At 38.2% G+C, this 21,103-nt stretch overlaps 1 protein-coding gene across 1 annotated transcript; it reads left to right on the top strand.

Annotated features, from left to right (window-relative positions):
* The first annotated feature begins 6,085 nt into the window (after window positions 1–6,085).
* On the top strand, window positions 6,086–20,220 carry gal (galanin/GMAP prepropeptide). The gene is made up of 6 exons (XM_061077115.1): window positions 6,086–6,166; window positions 6,717–6,771; window positions 8,387–8,458; window positions 15,214–15,300; window positions 15,763–15,834; window positions 20,159–20,220. The coding sequence occupies exons 1-6, from the start codon at window positions 6,086–6,088 to the stop codon at window positions 20,218–20,220; spliced, it is 429 nt and encodes a 142-aa protein (XP_060933098.1).
* Window positions 20,221–21,103: the final 883 nt, after the last annotated feature.

Raw genomic sequence — 21,103 nt, 5'->3', positions numbered from 1 at the left:
AGAACAGGGGGCTGAAGCCCCCCTAAAACAGGCCTAACGACGCCCCTGCCATTAGAGAAGATACAGATTTATTTGTCTCAACCCATCTCAGCCAGCAAGAAAAAACTAACCGAGTCCAACCAGAACCAGACAGGTGCTCAATTGTTAAGTAGATCTGTGTCATATGCACATCTACTGTATAAGGCTGCATTCATTAATTTGTTCTTCTTGGAAAAATGCAGCCCTTCTGTGTTTCTGTGTTTCCCCCTTGTTTGATGTCTTACTGTGTCTTTGCTTCATCACCATCAGGTTCACTGACTCTGTGGTAATGCCCTCCATTATGTCTGACACCAGTGACCATCATTACAGTCAGAAATAGTAAATCCTCAGGGGGAGCTGCTGCTTATTGCCAGGAAGGCCCCTCCACAGGTCAGGATGGAATGTTAGTTATCACAGAGTAAAGGTGGAGATTTGACGAGAAGAGCATGAAATAGCTTGCTCTCTCCATGATGTATTTTTCACCATCTTTAAGTATTTTCTTTCACCACTGCAAGGAAGTTTTACTGTCACAAAAATGTTGGATGAATTGGATTGAAGTGTTTTCTTGCTCTGGTCTATTCAGCACAGTGATATATAAATTATCAACATTAGCTAACAAATAAGGGTTTTAGTTTATTTTTCTCCCAAGGCTAATAACAACAAGAGAAATGCAAGCTTTGCAAAAAACAACTCGACTGACTGCCTGACCTGTGTTAATGCTCAGGAGCTACTTCAGATTTATTCCTTGTCATTAGTGATTCCTCTTCAAACAGACCCACAAGAAACTGTCACTTCAAAAAATAAATTATATGGTGCAGAGTGAAGTTTGAAACTCTGTGTTCATCCTACCTTCTTTATCTATAATTATGTATTTAAAGTTGTTGTTTCAAATATGTTTATTGGGAAACCAATCACATAACAGAGAAATTAACAGTCAACAGTTATGTTTCCTTTGTTTTTTAAAGAAGGTGAAAAAGTAATCCCTGACAAAAAAGACAAATGACAAAAAAGAATAGCAAGTAAACAAGCAATGCCCTGCATCAACAAAACAGATGAAACAAAAAGGACAGGACAAAAAAGAAAAGTAAAAAGACATTATGTATTTAAAGTTTATGGCAGATCCTGTATTGTCACTCTCTGAGTTCTCACGTTCTTTTTACACTGTTAAAAGATTTTTTTAGTAGTCTTTCCTTACTATTGTTGAGGGTTAAGGGCAGAGGATGTAACACCTTTTTAAAGCCCAATGAGACCAATTGTGATATGTGAATATGTACTATTGAAATAAGATTTGATTGATTGATTGAAAGTAATTTTTTTTCATCAAATGAAACTGAATTTGATTCATTATTGTTCACTTGTGTGGCTTATAAATGTGTTATGGTCAGCTATTGCAGAGGTCTGTTATGCAGTCACACAATCCTCAGCCCCAAGCCACAACTTCTTAAAATACAAGGTTTATAATTCAGCATGATATAAAGCATTGCAGCAACGAAACAAACATTGTGCTTTTATTTTGAGAACAAATTGCTAAAGAGGAAGTGATTCTATGCATGTTGCTGCCATGACAGAGTTTAGCCTCTGCAGCACTTGTGAATGATGTATATTTCAGCCTAAGATGGTGAAACAATAAATAAAATTATCAGGCAGCTTTTGATTTGCAGTTTTACCCAGTAACAGACTGCTGCTGTAGTTATCCGAGGACGTAGCAGAAGACATGTTGACTCAGTCCACTGACTAAAGACAAACTGCCCTCCCTGACTGTGTCATAGCGCATATCACCTGTTAATAAAAATTGTATCAATATTATTAAATGTATCAAGAGTCCGAATCACACCAAATTTGACACAACACATGTCAAGTGTAACGCTGTTAAGATGAACGGTTTACTGAGATTTACATACAGAAAGTAGATAGATGAAACAGTCTGCTACGTACACTGACAATCGTACTTAAGGGGGAACTAAAGCTCAGAATTCAGTAAAATAGAGGTTTAAATTTAGGGAAAACATATTTACCACATTTAAAGTGTTTGTTAATTTTCTGTGGATACGTTTTATATGTTTGTTTTGCAGAGATGTGCCGGAGGACCAGAATAACTGATTGCTATTAGAATTGATTATTAGTATCGAGATCAGATTAGCTCCCAATGTGGTTTGTAGAAAACCATGAAAACATCATCAGAAGGTTCCTCTGGGTCCCCACTGAGATGAAACATTGTTTAATTTCACTCTCTCTAACATGCAAAATTGTAATTTTTTTTTGAGTCCTGCTAAGGAAGGAAAAAGTTCTAAATTTCACTCAAAGAAATTAAATTATACCAAATCAAAACAGAAGTCTTCTCACAGGTATTTAGAGGAGAAACTTCTAAAATATAAGTTATAGTGAAATACCTGTATTTTAAATTGCACATATATAATAATAAAGGGTAACTAACGGTTTATCTAGAAGACAGAGGCTGAATGGGTCTTTAAAACAGAACTTTTATATGGAAGCTCCATACCATACGTACCCTAAATATGTTTAAGGTAGAAATCTCAAAGCATCTGAGATCCTTGTTTTTTAGACCCCATTCTAACAAAGCTACTGAAACAAATTCTGCCCTTAGTAAAACCAGTAGTACCTTACTGAATATAATCGATTTCTCTTTTATCAGGCTATATATCCCAATCATTTAAACTAGCCGTAATTAAAGACTCTACAGACTTTAGCTAACATACCCTTTGTTTCTCAAATCCTTGAAAAATGTGTTGCGATCAGCAGTGTGGCTTTCTCTGAACAATAATGTTTATGAAGACTTTCAGTCAGGGTTTATAGCTGATTCCAGCATAAAAATCAGAAATGGCCTTAAAACTTCAGATAAACGGTTGGCCATGTCCTAGTTTGGTTAGATCTTAGTGCAACATTTGATACTATTGTTTATCACATCCCACGACAGAGACTGTACCATACACCACCGCCTCTAGACCCTATCAGGTTCATGCTTGCATGGTGGGGGGGAGGTGGGCACCTTTGTGCACTCTGAATGGTACTGTCCAGCTGTTACCGCTTTCTGGGGCATAGTCAGAGTTAAGGCCGAAATATGCTACTCCTACTCCGTTACGCGCGGGGGGACAGACGGAGCCGACGGACTCTTTTCCATTGATGGTTCTCTGAAGACTGTGGGTGCTGAAAACAATTCACCACCAGAACAGTAGGTGGCGCAACAGAAGACGAGCTTAGAGAAGCCTACCTCATGACGTCTTTGTATGTAGAAGAAGTCCACAATTGTTTATTTACCGCCTCCCGGGTTTTCCTCACACACAGTGAACGATGGCAACTAACAGACAAAGGCTGTTGATGGAGCATGAGCTGCTTGACATGGAAGAGGACTTGCTTGAAACTTATTTTATTTTATGATTTTAAAGTGGCGGTATTGTGATATTGGGAATGAAACAGGACGTTTGAGGTCTGGTAATGTGAGATTCCTGAAATGATATCGTCTCTTCATGCATCAGAGGTGCACGAAGAGCTCTCTGAGAAGCCGTTCCCATGTTTCCGTCTTCGTCAAAACAGAGTAGCATTTATAGGCCTTAACTGTTTCAAAAATGTTGAACATGAAAGTAGGTTAATGTCCAGCTTCATACTTGTAGGCCATCCAATGGCATCCAGTGCTGGAGCACCTGCCCCTTTGCCCTTGATGCCCAAATGTGCACTTTGGTCAAAAGCATATTTTCCATAAAAAAGAGACAAAATAGCTATAAATAAAATGTCCTGGCTGCTGTCGGTCACATGATGAGATTTCACCTGACCTGAGCTCATCCTGATGTCTTACGCAACTGCGACGCGCTGAAGCTGCAGACTCACAGCGCTGTCTGAGACATCGGGACCAAAAACTTCAACGCCGGTAAATGAGGTTTGAAGCTGAGGGCACATTATTTGGTGTATTTATACATGAACACAGTGTTGGGGAGTAACAGAATACATGTACCGCCGTTACGTATTTAGAATACAAATTATGAGTAACTATATTCCGTTACAGTTACAAAATAAATAGATGGTATTCAGAATACAGTTACATTGTTGAAATCAGTGGATTACATGACGGTACTTCTCTGTTTCACAAGTTTATTCACTCTCTCGTAAATCCACCGGCGGCAAAGCCCCCAGGAAGCAGCTGGAGACCAGGGCTGCCGTAAGAGCGCCCCGGCCCCCGGCGGCGTGAAGAAGCCTCACTGCTACCGGCTCGGGACCGTTACAGGCCCGGGACCGTGACTCTGAGAGAGTTCCGTAGCTACCAGAAATCTACAGAGCTGCTGATGCGCAAGCTGCCCTTCCAGTGCCTGGTGAGAGAAGACCTGTGCTTCCAGAGCTCCGCTGTCATGGCTCTGCAGGAGGCCAGCGAGGCATGCCGGGTTCACACTGGACGCTGAAGCGACGCTGAAGCGCCGGGCAGCGCTAATAATATCACCCGTTGACCCGGTAGTATTGCATATGGTCACTTGTTGCTCCAACATTAACTGCAACAGCGTCCCAATTTAATGTCATCCATCTTCAAGAACTTCTCCGCTGTTTGCTCCGTTCACTGTCGGGTGTTGAGGGTAAATTACGTATTCTCCACTCAAGCCAATGGGAAGCCCCCCCCCCCTCTCTTTTTATCTTTATGCCTGCTTGTGCGTCTGTAGTGGATGGGCAGAGGGGGGCATTTAATAATGTGATTGGTAACATTGGTAAAATTAAAACTCCAGGACAACAGAAGGGGAATACAAACTATGGGATGGATCCTTTATCATTTATATCATATAAAATATGTCATCAATATCGTTTAAAATCCTTTTTTAGTGTGTTTCCTGGCGCGATACGCTCGCGTCAAGCGCAAACCAAAATAGACTCAACGCAGAAACAATCGCTGCACGGCTCTAGGCAGCCTTAGCGCAGCGCGGGGCTTCAGCCTCTGGTGGGAGGTGGGAGCCGGACATCCAGCTGGCCCGCCGCATTGGCGGAGAGTGAGTTTAAACTGCTGCTGCTCAACTGACTATAACAACGCCGCAATCATACACTTTGGGCATGTATTCTGTATTCTGTAACGGAATACGTTTTGAAAGTATCCTTCCCAACACTGCATGAACACAGTGAGCAATCAACATGCATGGTTGTGGTTTATATCGCTGTGTTCACTGAGCAGGCTGTACAAGTAACATTTGTACTTATGTCCGACGGTTTAAAGAAAGTTACGGCGATTTCCCCAGGTTTGCGGAGGGTTTAGGTGATGCACTGTGTTTGTGTGCATGAGTGTGTGCGTATCATATTTTCTTATGATATTTTCATTCAGCAGTGCAAACATGCCTTGTAAAGAGAGGAAGTCCCCCCCCTTTAAGTGTTTTCGTCGGCATATGAGCCTTTTTCCATGGGCCCCTTTTGAAATTTGAGCCCCTGCCCTGCTACTCCTTTTTTACCTCTGGCACAAAAACAGTAATAAGTGTGATATACCGTGCTAAGTACAATCCAACAAAATAAGTAATTAAGCAAGAAACGGCCATCGTAGACTATTAAAATTAAATCGGTGCTGATTATTGACAAGAAGACATTTGATTGTTACTCAGACGTGAAACTCCGTGAAGCATGTAAGCATGTTAAAGTCCGATATTAAATTAGGACAGAGGAATCAGGCAGGAGTAGTCTATTTTCCCCTTTTTAAATGTAATCTCATGTCTCTGAGGGCGACAAAGAAAAATCTGATGATTATATAATATCATAGAATTTCATTATGCGTTGTGTTCGTGACCTGCCAACCTGCCTGCAGGAGGGGGCTGCTGACGCCACCTGACAGCAGCGGGCTCGGGCTGGAAGGATAATAAAAGGTGCGCGGAGTCCTTGTCTCATACCAACCACGGAGTTACACAGCAACCTGTGAATTCAGAGCATAACTGACGGCGGAGAGTCACATCAAAGGTTAGTTACTGTTTTTACCAACTTTATAGGGACGTTTTTTTTATTCTCTGGAAAAAACAAATGTTGAACAAAATCTTTGAGATTCATATTAGGCAGAATAGCTTTCAAAATCCTTCACTTTCTTGTCTCTCTGTTTCAGATGCAGAAGTGCTTTGGATTTTTTTGCGTGTCGCTCATCTTCTGTGCAACTCTCTCAGAGACCATTGGTTTGGTCATTGCGGTAAGATGTGTAACATTCAGCACCGGCTTATTGTTAATGGGTTAAGCAAGTTTCATGTATTATCAGAAATACAATATGATAATGGAAGGGTAACAAATGAGCAATGATATAAAATAATTCCCCAAATCACAGTAAACATTTTTTTTATAAAATAGTTAAACAAAGTACAATATATATGAATTTTGTTCACAGAAGTCAAATATGTGTTTGATAAATCTACACAAATTGCAGTGCTGTTGTGAGCAAAGTCACCTTATTTTAAATCAACTTAAATGCTATACAATTTGTCAAAGAGTGCATAGTATTTAAAATGAGAGTTTAGGCTGTTTAAAAACTGTTTAAAATGTGTTTTAGTGTGTGTGTGTGTTTAAAATGTTCAGGAGGATGGTGAGTCAACAACAACATAGAGCACGTATTTAAAGAAACAATATTCAATTACTGCCTTGGCAAACTCATTGTTAAGACTTTAGACAGCCTTATTAAAAACAGTCAACATTTACAAGTCAAGCTCTTGGATTGATCATTGAGTGTCTCTGCATTCTGCATCCAGGCGAAGGAGAAGCGAGGCTGGACTCTGAACAGTGCTGGCTACTTGTTGGGTCCCCGTAAGTACTGACTGCACACACACACAGATTCACAACAATTTATTTCAAGTCAGCTTTGCTTATTAGTCTGCTGACTTATTGAAAGAGTTAACCTGGGTACTCAAGTATGAATATCTACTGGGTGAAGGGTCCGTAGATAACTTTAGTCCTCCATCCATTCTCAGCTGCTGAAGTGAATTTATCATGCGCCGAACCTCTGTGAGACAGATATGTATGAATGCATAATCATATCTGAATTTGCATCAATGCAATCCCTGAATCTGAAAAAAGGCAGAATGAAAGAGATTATTCTGCTAAATATCTGAAGTTACAATACTGTTTCAAGGTTCAATGTTATTTTGTAATTCTGATGTGAAAGTGGAAGCCTAACAATGTTAACATTAATAAAATTGCCATTTTATCACCTTATAATGATCTAACTCTAATCCCATGGTCGAGATTGTGTGGTGCAAATGCATTTAGGACATTTCAAGATGCACGTTTGTTAGATTAACAGCAAAAAAGTACCTACTTAGTCTCTTAATTTATCATGGGTAGGTTTTGGTCGAAGCATCCAATAAACCATTCCTTCCCTTTAGAAGCCAGATGAGCTGTCACCTTGGAGGATTGATATAGTAATGAGAGATTTGCCAAGCACTTAGAGAGCACACTCTGCAGAGGAAATGGTTTTGACTGCACACACAAGCAGATGTTTAACAAGCACAGTATGCTCACCTTGTGTAACAGCCTATACGTCGCATAGTACCAATATTTCTCCAAATAATAACAGTGAAATATCATTGTTCGTTGACAAGGTTAATGTTGATCAAATCTTGATTGCTGTCCACTGTAGTGTGCACAAGTGGTGCATGACGACAACAAATTTTAAGGCCAGCACATGTATTTTTGACTACATGGGTGCCAGACAGGAAAATTATACATAAAGTCCATATGGTAAATGTGCTTGCAAGCATACACAGAGTGGTGTTTCTGTCCACCTGTCTATGCAAAAACCAAATGGCTAAATAACATTTTTACAGATTAAACCAGTTCGTTATAACGTGAAGTGTACTTTAGAGTTCCTGGTAGGTGCTGACTTTTGACAGAATTAGACAAGGTATGAACCTATTTCCAGGCTGTATCTTATATAACAGACAGGTACTAGAGTGGGGTTGATCTTCTCATCCACCTCTTTTTATGAAGGTGAAAAGGCTGATTTTCCAAAGGATTCAAGTAGTCCTTTAAGTATAGCTTCGACCAAAAGTGGGATATGTATGCAAGCTTTTATTTGTGGACCTCAGCTCTCTGTGCATCTATTGCTACATTATAACTACTGAGCATAATTTACTAATTTACACAATTTTACTCACTCTAAGTTTGTACATGTATTGCCTAAAAAATGCGTCCTATGTAACATAGCTCAAGTAACATAGTCTAACTCATATTCCGTGAATCAATGCTGTTTTCCGTCTTTGTCCCTGTCCACTGTCTCCAGTGTGTGAGGTAATTTAGTGTAATTTAAAGATTGCCTCATTTCCTTTTGAGGGACATAAAGTGAACCCTGGGTATCCATGTGTGTATGTGTGTGTGTGTTAAGCCTAGGTAAAGGTTGCCCCTGCCTCATCCTGTGTTTCAGGTCGTATTGATCACCTAATTCAGATAAAGGATTCTCCCAGTGCCAGAGGCAGAGATGAGCTGGTCACTCAATGTAAGATAGAAACATACGGCCGCTGCAGGGCCTTGGTGTCAGGCCTAGAATTGCTCTGTCCAAACAATCCATCCTCTTAGCTGCTTTTGCCAGTCATCAGGTTAGGACGTCTGTCATCCTGCTTCTCTTTGTGCTTATGCATCCAAGTTTAGCATTTCTCTCTGTGCTTGGTAGAGAGAGATTACACACTGTTTACCCATTGTCAAAAAATGTGAAGAATTGTAAAGAATGATACTCCATCTTATGAGCATATTCTAAAATGGTCCCCTCCACTGCTAACTAGTTACACCATATTTAATTAGCAATGGTGTTCAACTAGTCAGTAGAATGATAACAGACAGTATTGTTAGCTGAAATGATTATATTAATGTTAATAGTATATTTGATTTATATTACATTCAGAATGAAGGGCACTGCTGCCATTTCGCTACAGGCTGTAAGCACGTGCATAATTGTCTTCCCACAGTAGGAGGTCCCATAACTGTCAGAAATTCTGAAATCAATGGCTGTCGTGAAAGGTTTCTTTGATAAAACATCAACACAGTATAAACTAGAATGGCACAGAGCTCAAACCTACCCAAATGCAAACAGTCCCCTTAAATTGAATCAAGGACCACCTAATTGCTTACATATATATCACCCCCCTAAATATGCCCACGGTTTTTTATTAAGTTTGAAAAAATTGTTACCTGGGAAATCAGTGAAAATGAAAAAAAAAAAAAAAAAATTCCTCACAATGTTTAAGGGAGTCATATTCACCAATCACAATTTGTCTCATATGGCTTAACAAGGTGCTCTGTTCTTAACCCTCACCAAGAGTAAAAAGTGAAAAGAAAAATTTTTAATGGATGCCTCCTGATCTGGATTTACACCAAAATTAAATAGTTCCCTTGTGTGTTCATAGATGTATACTGTAGGAACAGGTTAGCCAAGTTTTAAGAAAATAGTATTTGCACCTACATCAAAGCTGTCTCACTGGTGGTAGTGATGGCCACACATCAAGACCATGGCATTGTTGTATTTACAAGAGAAGAGGTTATAAAATTACCTCTGAGCAGTTCTATTTCGTCATGACACACTGAATCCTACAATGACAAACGCTTGTTACAATTAAAAGTTAGTAAGCAAGTTACAAAATGGGAGAGTTGCTGTTTGATTCCACCCTTGCAGACATCTATTGGGTAAAATAAGTTTGATACTTAAAGGGATAGTCCCCTGAAAAATTTAAATTCATGTGTGGCTACGTCCGCTAGCCCATCCACTTGCTGTAGACTTTTAGGCTTAAAACACTGTGCAAATGACCTCGTTTCGAGTTGAATATTAATGTCAGGGCTTACAGACACCACACAAGCAGCATGGTATTCACTTGGACTCAAGGATGAACTGCTTTGATTTTGGTAGTCAAAAGTCAAAGGTCAAGGTCACAGTTGCCGTTAATGTTTTCTTGAACGTGATATCTTAAAATCAGCTAAAGGGAATGTCTTTAAATTTGGTTCAAATATTCACTTGGACTCAAAAATAAGGTCAAGTTGGCCTCACAAAACCCGACCATTTTCTCTTGAATGTGATATTCCAAGACTATCTTCAGGTAATTTCTTCAACGTTTGATCAGTTGTGACTTGGACTCAAAAATTTGATTACAGTAGTTAAAGGTAAGGATCACAGCGACTATCTATGAATTTGTGGGGAAAAAATGATGCACGTGTTGGTGGAGGGATAGAACCACAATGCTATAATTCTAGTTTCTCTCTTTTCTAATATATTTTACTTTTTGTTGCATATTGATTTAGATTGAATCATCGTTCTTCTTATTCTTTTAATTCTACACTTTAATTGTGTTCTCATTTGCTGTTATGAGTCTGAAAAAGTTATCTTTGAACGTCACTTGACTTATACAGAGCTATTGTGCTGTTATCATTAGTGCATTTTTCCATCTTAGCTTTATATTCCCAAACACTGGACCTGAATTCAAAGATGAATGATAAAGGAGGTTTGAGGGTTAAAGCAGACTTGAGCGAAATTAAAGTAAAAGGTCAAGTTAACATAAACCTCAGTAGTTCATCAAATTTAAATTTGGTTTTAAATCAAAGTGGCAATATTTTCTTTTTGCTTATTTTAGGGGCTTTTGCCTGGATTTTCAGAGAGTGGAGCACTTGATCAGAGTCAGTGCTTTTAAAATGTGATCAGTGTTTCATTCTGACTCTAATTTCCACTGGAGCCAAGACAATATTACCATCTTTCATTGTTTCAATTTGTTTAACTGCATCTCCGAAGATATTATTCCGAAAAGAATGTAATGATGAATTGATGATGATATTGGATTAAAAATCCTCTAAATAAATAGTTCAGTTAATAATAGGCACATGGCTGTGGCTCAGGAGTGAAAGTGGGTTGTACTGTATGAATGTGAGAATAAATACAGACCATTGATTATACAGTGTGTGTCTTATCTTCAACACATTAAATAATTAAAATTGAAACTGACGGAGCAGATACCTCCACCAAGAGTCTCCTTAAAGGACCCATATTTTACAACTCTCTGTGATATAATTTGAGGTATTGGTACCCCTACAATGATATATCAGTGGTTTAAAGCAGGGGTTCTCAAACTTTTGCAAGCTGGGCCTCCCAAAAGCTGGTTAGGGTTAGTTGGGGCCCCCCCACCCCCCCGCCACCAGACACCGCCGCCCTCAACTTCACCATATATAGATAGATAGATAGATAGATAGATAGATAGATAGATAGATAGATAGATAGATAGATAGATAGATAGATAGATAGATAGATAGATAGATAGATAGATAGATAGATAGATAGATATCATATTGTTATTGATGGGCCTGACATGTCAAGGTTAGGCTATTGTTATTGTTAGGCCCATACAGACAATTATTATTACTATTTTATCACTAGGCATTTCTGATATTCAGTGTGACACAGTGAAATTTGACATAGGTAGCCTATTGCGCTGAGTTTAGCAGCTGCACTCTCTCCTATCATTATTCTACACATGTCTTGTGCGGCCGGCAAAATCAGTGTTTCGGCAATTGTATGGGGTTTGCCAAGCTTAGCAATTGTATGAGCAACTACATACGATGCCTCCAGACACTGCTTGGAGACAGTGCTATGCTTGGAGATGGTGGTTTGTTGTTGTTGGCTTTGGCTTCTTCGCAACTGGCGCATTGCCTTTCTTTTACGAATCAGAAACTTGTTCATAGTACAGTGTGTGCTGACTGCACTTGGAGTGACACGCGACCAGGCCTATCACCGGTCTCATTCTGGCGCATTTACGATCTCTCTGGTAAATACAGCTGAAAGTCACGTTGTTATGTTTGTAAATAAGAGGCTGGTCTTCTAAAGCTGCAGTCGGTTACAGCAGGATGTTTCTGAACGGTAAGTTACACTGTCCTCATGTTTGCTCAAGTTTAAGCAGGAGAGCCGGCCAATGTAGGAGTAACGTCCCGTGTTACAGTATGGAGTTTCACAACCGAGTTTCAATACGGAGTAAAGGCCAATTTATCGTCGGATTTTACGCACGCACGCATGCACGCAAGAAGCCCCTCACGTGCCTGCGTGCCCCCTCTTGCGGCTTGCGTGTGTCCGCCTAGAAGAGCCGACTTCGACAAAAAACATTACTCCGCCTAGTGTTCTGGCGGGGAATTGCTTTGCAACACGCGCAACACGTTATAGAAGCATAAACCAAAACGAGTCCGTCGATGCAGCTGCGTGGCCAGCCGCGGTTGCATACGCAGTACTATAATTCGGCCTTAACGGCTACATTACTCCATACTGAGCACACCAACACTGCATGTCAGAAAATATAAAGTGTAACCGCTGGTCTCAAACAGTGACGTTCTTGAGAGGAATGTGCACAGACACATTCTCTTCCTTGCATCTCTCCCCGCTGCAGTGTTTCTTCAATGTGGTTTGTTGTGTTAAGCCTATGATAGCTAAGATTTAGGGGTGGTGGTGGTGGAGGTGACAGGGAGCAGGAGTGGTGGGTTCGGAGCTCGGACTGTAGCGGCTGGGTGGGGCTGAGAGATGAGTGCGATCCCGAATGACATCATACGCATAGGAAGTATGAAAGAAGACATTTTGAAAACATATTTCTTAGAAGGGACTGACTGAAAAAGTCTGCGAAGTGACTGTTTTACTACTTTGAGGGTACCTACTGACCCCCTTCAAGTAATTACGGATAGTAAAACCCCACAAAATGCATTTTATACAATATGGGTCATTTAAATTCAATCAAGCTTGACCAAATTGCATACACATACATATCAGTTCTCTAAACATGCATGACTTTTTTAACCATGAGCCTTGCATTATTTGCCGAGAAATCAATAAAATTGTAAAAAAATGCCATAGTGATAAAAAAAACAAAAAAAAACACCCTGTCCGGACCTGTAACAAATTTGATTAATTCTTCTTTGGATTATGCCCAATCCTTAAATTACCTCTTTGTTAGAGGTAACACAAATATTTGTCTATTCAGTTATGTATTACACTAATACACTTTACTATAATGTAGCAATAATACAGACAGGGATTGTTTTACTCTCGACTCTTTTGATGTAAAACAAAAACCCTTAAATGTTCACGTAGATGCTTTATATTTTTGGTGGCTGAATGGTGGTTATCAAAACTTACATTACATACATTACAACCTACATATTGGTCTTTTGTCCCATACCCCATATATGAGTCGAAGGAGTGTACCAGCAGCGGGCCTATGTTATTATTGCAACTTTAATTATCAGGTGGTTTAGGTTATGGAAAGGTCATAGTTTGGTTTGGTTTAGGCATCAGTTTCACACAGGAATCCTGAGTGTTTGGACAAACATTTAACCCATCCCTCTCTGTGTACACCTGACTTACTTTATTTACTTCAACTTTTTTATATACTTCCGTAATTGACTATTAGAGGTCCCCTTATTATAAAATCTAACTATGGGACCAATGAGCTGCATGCACAGACCACATATTGTCAAATTTTTAAGGTTCATACCTTATAGAATGCAACTTTGAAATTTGGATTCCCAGTCAGGGAACCTTTGTTTCATGTCATACCCCTCTTAATGCTATTGTTATAGTCTGTCTCTAGAGAAGACTGTGAACCATTTTGAAAAGGTGAAACACCAAAAACTTACTTGGAAAATATTTTATAAACATATATATAATGAAGCATAATATATTATCTAGGTGTTTACAAGACACACTATAATTATATAAAAAAGCCATGTTTTAAAAGATCAAAAGCAGAGACTGGCAGAGGAACAGTTTGTATTTGACAGACAAAACACTTAAAATATTTTTTTCCCCCCTCCTAGTGTCATTGAATGTAATTTTTTCTAATTTGACTTAAATGATTACAGCTAATGCATGCACGTAAAGTTCAGGGGTTAGCAGCTCAAGCACTACTTTAGCTAGTGAGGAAGCAACTACGATAAGTCAACAATTCTGGCTACTTAGCCCCTCTCCTCTTCGATCACACATCTTGACCACTCATAGAGTTAAGTGATGCGTTGAGTACATGAACTTTAAAGATGAAAACTCACATCAGAAAAGGCTGGTAGCCCTCCGCCAAGAAGGTTGTTATCAGTGCTTTTTGATTGTCACTTTGTTTTCTAATTTAAAGGATTATGCACAAACTACTTGACGGATTACCACAAAAACTTGGTTAACAGATTAGGTATGGGTCAGGGAAAAACACTCTATAGTTTGGTGTGGATCTGGATCAGAGGGCCACATCCAGGATTTTTTGGACTTTCTCTAACAATGCGAGTTGGGATTCAGAGAATAATTATGGCTCTTGAAAATAACCAGGCATGTTCAGGGGACTGATTATTTGAGCTTGTGTAAATTGGTGCAGATCCAAATAAACATATGGATCTAGTGAAATTAAAAGTGGTTTTCATACGGAGACTGTTGGACCTGGATGGGTGTATGCGCTTTACCGAGTGCCCTTCTAGTTCTGTTTAATTTTTTAGGATTTTTCTAAGGTGGAGTGAATATACAATCAATTGAAAAAATGCACATCATCTTAAAGATTATATATCAGCCTCAGTTTGTAAAAATAGAAGATAACGGATATGAAAGTATTACTTCATTCACTCATGCCTTCAGAATGAACAGTTGATAAAACAATTCGAAATAGGAAACTCTTTAATTATACAATGAGAGTTAATGATGTACCTACCACCACAGCACTTTGCTGGTCCATTATTTTTTGTCTTTATTGTCATTATTATTCTAATGCATTTCCTTGTGTGATCCCATTGTAAATGTGCCATTTATTTATTTGTTTTACTGCAATTCTGTGAGCCAAGCCCTGCAGTTGGTCCGTACAAGATTGGTAATAAACCCACATGATTACAAACCAAAAATTATGACAAAATATATTGTGTACAACAATGACTTATATCTTCTTTTATAAAAACTATGCTATGTGTTCAGTGTGTATGTGTTCAATGTAAAGGTGGGATATTTAGGACTTGGTAAATCCTAATCAGATACTGTATTTTTAGTTCAATCAAACATAAAATAATTAAATTTACAGCGGAAATATGGAAATCCTGGAGCGAAATACATTTATACTTATCCTTTCATCAAAGTGAACTGAACTTTTAACTTTAAATCATGCCATTGCTGGAATTTCAAGTGATTTAACGTAGTGTAGGAAACAATGAAATACTCAGCTGACCAATCTGCTTTTCACATGACTGTATCGATTGTGCTCACCCCTCATTGTCCAGATGGAATAGATGGACACCGGACATTAGGAGACAAGCCGGGTCTGGCTGGCAAGAGAGATATGGGTCAGGAGGAAGACTTCAGAACAGGTCTGTCTCTCTTTCAATCACAGAATCAGGACAATCTTCCGATATTGTATAGATTTTATTTTACATCTTCATGGTACTCTCTCCATCATTTCGAAAGTTGGCTGATGTGTAAAGCTACAACAATTAAACTTTTCAGACATTAAAACAACCTAACTACACCCATGCAAACTTCAGTGGCTCTGGTCATTTAACAGGCCTTCAAATTTTGTTTAAACTTCACCTTTTTTCCAAAAATACTGATTAATTCATACCGGACGTTGATTAGTTAAATTTTATCTGTTATTCCCATCACTTTCATGTTAAACAACTGTTGAGGGATTCCCATAAGATTTGTCCTTGTATGAAGGTATAACGGTATCTGGAGATATTAATTTCCCCATGTGTTGTCAACAGGGCTAACCTTACAGTCTATAGCCAACTTTAGATGACATAAGATTGAACTTTGTTGTTCTGCCTCCACAGGTACCCTAAGAATAGCAGATGAAGACCTCATCCACACCATCATTGACTTCCTCTCATACCTCAAACTTAAAGGTATGCTCATCATTTCTGTCTAAACTCACGTCAGTAGAGGCTCAGCACATGCACTCACCGAAGCTATTGTTTCCAACTGTTTGTTTGCTTGTGATGCCAAAACATGAAGAAATGCCTCGACTTACAACTCATCCTCGCAGGATATTAAATACAAATGTACCATTAACTTTGAGCAAGCAGAGGTAGACATGAGAATCCATGAATGTGTGGTGAACATGAACCCATCCAACAATATGGGCCAAATTTGACATTCATCTTTATCAAGCCAAATACTAAAACATACAAAACTTCTAAAGGCTTAATACCAAGCTACAGAGACTAAATGATCATTATTCCGGTACAAAAGTGTTGGATTGGAAAACAAACTACCAATAACCTTGATTCAAATTATTCCAGACATTTGCATGCCGCCCATTAAATTATAAGGTATAATCAATCAATCAAATTTTATTTGTATAGCCCATATTCACAAATCCCAGTATGTCTTACGGGGCTTGGCAAGGTAGAACATATTTTGCCCTTGACCCTCAGCAAGAGTAAGACAAACTACAAAAAACCTAGAAACCTCAGCGAGAGACACGTGTCCCTCTCCCAGGATGGACAGAAGTGCATTAGATGCCATATATATAGAGCACATAAACAAGATAACGTTGTTAGAGTATTAAACCTTATTTATACAGCACTTCTCTTTTAAATGGCAAAAGCCTGATCACCCTTCGTATCAGACCGTGACCTGGGAGTAACCAGTAGTGCTCCAACTGCAGATCTCAGCATACGAGAAGACGTATGTAGATGCAAGGCTTTAAAAATGAGCGATAACATTTTAAAATTAATTTGAAATCTAACAGAAAGCCAGTTAGCAGTGTTTTGTACCAGCTGGAGGTGGTGGAGGGATCTCTAGCTGATACCCAAATTGAGGCCATGAATAGATAAAAGCATGTACACCTTTTAATGATTAATTGATTATTTTCTTCTATTAATGATGAATGATTTAAAATCATCAGGACTACAGCTATTGCTTATTTTAGTAATTCCCCTCCTCCCTCCTCCTACAATGACAGGCAAAGTCATATGGCCATTATAATAAAGAGAATGCAAGCATGCACCCTGCTAGAGGCCATACTAGTTATTTGGAATATCAATGTGTAGCAGCAAGCATGCTGAAGACCAATTTTTTCTACTTCTGCAATCTCAGGCAGTAACAGTCCAAATGTTATTGCTTGATTATTGACACACCAGGAGCCCGGACTAGGTGCCAACGTGTATTATTTAAATTATTTATTATTGGGATGAATCCCTCCCCATCCTCTTATGTTCAAAGGGGTCCTCAACACAATAATACAAGTCCATTTTGACATTTAGACAACATATCTAACACACACACACACACAAACAGAGAAACACACAAAAGAAAACAAAACAAAGAATACAGAGCAAGAGAAAAGAATTAAAGATAAATTAATGAATGATCAGGTCAGTAATCTCAGTACTGTCATTGATACAATTAGAAATTACAGAACATTATCATACTTATTGTTATAATTTATTTACACATCTTCCGCAGAAAACTAAAAACACACCTCTTCCGACTGTGCCTTGAATAAAAAACACAAAAAAAAAACTAACCACTTTTGAAACTAACACTTTGGTAGCACTAAAATGGCACTTACCAATAGCACTTTGTAGTTTTGCTTTATTTCGAAGAAATTGTACTGTCTTGATTCTTGTTGTTCTGGGTTTGTTCCCTCGGGGTTGAATGTACTTATTGTAAGTCGCTTTGGATAAAAGCGTCAGCTAAATGAAATGTAATGTAATGTTATTGGGGGCATTTACAGCTAGTCCTATAATATGAAGATGATGTTTTTGACAATTGAAAAAATGATATGGATTGCATATTTGCTGATAAATTACTACTTACTACTTTATTGGCTATTGACTAAGGGACTGCTCGAACAGAGAAAAAGAGCTGCGTAGAGTTTCTTAATTGATAACTGGAGGAGAATGGTACCATTCACTGTCTTAAATACTAAGGATAATGGAAATGCATGTATTTAAAAATAAACTGCAACCTGTTGACCTTACTGCATTGGCAGCCAATAATTAATAAATAGTCAAATATAACCTATTTTGCGAGAAAGAAGTTTAGATTTAGATGCAGTCTGATAAACAATCAGCCTAATCAATAATTTGTAAAGCAAGTTTTTTTCTTACACTGAATGAAAAACAGTGTGTAGATTGATAAAGCACACAAAAACTATAGCTCATTTTGTTAACAATGTGATCAGTATGGCATTTAAATGCCAGTCCAGAGTCAAGTAAGAGTCCTAGGTATTTGATGTGGTCAACTCTTTGCAAAGAAGTGCCATCAAGACAGGAAATAACACAAGTAGTGTTTGTTCTAATGTTTCGGTGAGTACCAAAAATCTATGTATTAGATTCAGTTGTATTAAGTGTTAGTTTATTAACAGCAAGCAAGTGTTGTACTTTATTAAAGTCGGACGATCAGATGATTCAATCTGGGTTAAATTAGTTTGAAATGTGTTTACCGTATCATCTGCATAAAGATGATTACAACATTCTGAACAAAAAGTGGGGAGATCATTGATACATATGTGCAGTGGACAAAGAATTGAGCCTTGTGGTATACCTCGTTCTTGTATTATTGTGTCAAATCTGTTTCCTTGAATAACAACAAATTGTTTCCTGTTATGAAGATAAGAGTTGAACCATAGTATAGCAATATGAGACAGACCAACAGACTAGAGTTTGTCAACCAGATCAAATAACTTCTCTAAATTGATGAATATGCTCCTTTTAAATTGGTGATAAAATGTTATTATAAATGAGATGTATAACAGTATGATAATTTATTATAAATTAGCTTCTTAAAAACGTTTGCAGAAGAACAAAGGATTGCAATTCTTCTATAGTTTTTGAGTTTGAGTGCATCCCAAGCCTTTGTGCAAGAGAGTGATGCGTGAATCTTTCCACATGACAGGTATTTTACAAGTGGATAATGACATAAGAGTTCACAGAGAGGGTACATAAGAATATTAACCCTAAATCCTAACCCATGATTACTGACCACTTTTAGATAATTAATCTTAGAATTTGCAGGTTTTGTTTGGATTTAATGTGACCCGCTCTGGCCCCTGGCATGCAATTGACTGTGATCACAGAAAATCTATTGGTCTGTATATATATAGCACTTTGTATTAGATGTTGATGACCACTCAAAAGACTTTACAGTAGTTCTTCATCACCCATTCAGACACACATTCATATAGTGCATCCGCACTTTTTTCTATAAGTGGCCATTCTGGGTTCAGTAAGCCTAGGAGAGTTAACTCAAACAGAGAAATCCAAGGAAAAGCAGGGACAATGACACAGTCGCATTAGTACCAGAATATAGAGTGCTTGAACAATATATGCAAATGTTTAACTGGCCATGTTTAACTATGGCCACAAGCCATAGTAATATTGTAAGTCGTTTTTTGATAAAAGCGGACGCTAAATGAAATGTAATATAGAAATGATCAGTGGAGGAAGTCACCTTGTGAATGTTCCTTTGGATGTCGTGAGAATACTAAGGTAAAACAATTGAAATCTTGCCAGTAATTGTGTTGTGTGGTAATTTTGTTGTAACCTGGATAAACAGCAAACCGAGGGCCATCAGCAGACTTCAGCATTTATTGAAATCTCATTTGTCATATACATACAACTGCTAAAAATATTTAGGGAACATTTAAAGAACAAATCAGATCTTGATGAATGAATTATTCAAGTTGAAAATCTTTACTGATGGACATTATGTAATTTGTTGAGAACAAAATGATGCGACAACATTCAAAGGGGGATTGATGCCCTTCTACGACCCTTTCCAGCTCTTCTCGTGTAACGCCTGGTCTCCTGGTATTTCCTGCATGCTCTTGATACTGTGCTGGGAGACACAGCAAACCTTCTTGGGACCACACATATGTGCAATCCTGGAGGACCCGCACTACAATGCAAAACCATTCCCTTTTGGGGGTTGTATTGCTTTGCCTCTCCATTGCACCTGTTGACACTTTAATTTGCACCAAAGCATGTGAAACTGATTCACAATCACTTGCGCTTCCTTATTGGACAGATTAATATCCCTGAAGTTTAATTGACGTGGAGTTATAATTAAGTGTACCCTTAATTTAAATCTAATCCAATTAAACAGTGTATTATTTGGCAGATATTTGATTGATTAACTTACTTTTTAAACTTGAAACCTTATGTCTGATAGAAAATACATGTCTAGAAAAAAACTAAGCAGACAACTGTGTATGTGTTACAGAGACGGGAGCTTTGGACAACCTGCATTCCTATGTGACATCAGATGAACTGACCAATCCCTAATGGTTCTGCATCCCTGCTACTCACCGTCCTACACTCCTGCTACCCAAAAGGTCACCTTAATGTGGCTCCATCAACATTCTGACACTAGATTTGTCCTTGTACCAGAGATGTGATTCCTTAACTTTTCTTTAGCTTCTTCCCAATACAAATATCAGATGCTACTGTGTAAATAAAATTTTATCTCCACTGTAGATTAGTGTGCGCTTGCTGATTGTAGGTGCATCTAAGTAATAGGGACCTCTAATCAGAAACCTGCACTGTATAATTATTGAAATATACTAACATCTGATTTAAAAGAATGGAGTCAAATAAACACATTTATGGCACTGGACTAACTTGAATTTCTCTCTTTTCATCATTTACACTTGCATAAAAAAACAAAACAAAACACATCTTTTATCTTGTATTTCATGATGTAACATTTCTGAATTTCTAAGTCAACAGTGAGGTTGCACAACAGCAATGTAACATTTAAAAGAATGTTGCCCGAAAAATCTCAATGATATTTGTACCTCTATTGATACAAAAGTATCAATAACTACACTTTGTTCTCTCTTAGAGTTGTTAAATATCTCAGTATAACAAACTTAGCTGAAGTCCTCGTTTGACGCAAAAAATAAAGAATGTTAAACTGTAAACTGTTGTGAGGTGGAAAATAAGATATCACATTAACCAAAGTAGATGCAATGCTTTTCAGTGTTTTACCCCAAAATCTTTTACATTTGAATGAGAAATTCAAATAACCACATTTTTAAGAACAAGACAATACAGAGCTCAGATGGTGGATGTATAATTACATTTTTTACATTAAACTAGTTACACCCAGTCTTTTAACCTCCCCTTGGTAAGTAATGGTCCTTGAATCATCCATGGTCATTGGATG

The sequence above is a fragment of the Limanda limanda genome, chromosome 8 (genome assembly GCF_963576545.1).
Source record: "Limanda limanda chromosome 8, fLimLim1.1, whole genome shotgun sequence".
NCBI lineage: Eukaryota > Metazoa > Chordata > Actinopteri > Pleuronectiformes > Pleuronectidae > Limanda > Limanda limanda.
The sequence above is the reverse complement of the archived record's forward strand: the minus strand, read 5'-3'. Positions and strand labels throughout refer to the sequence as shown.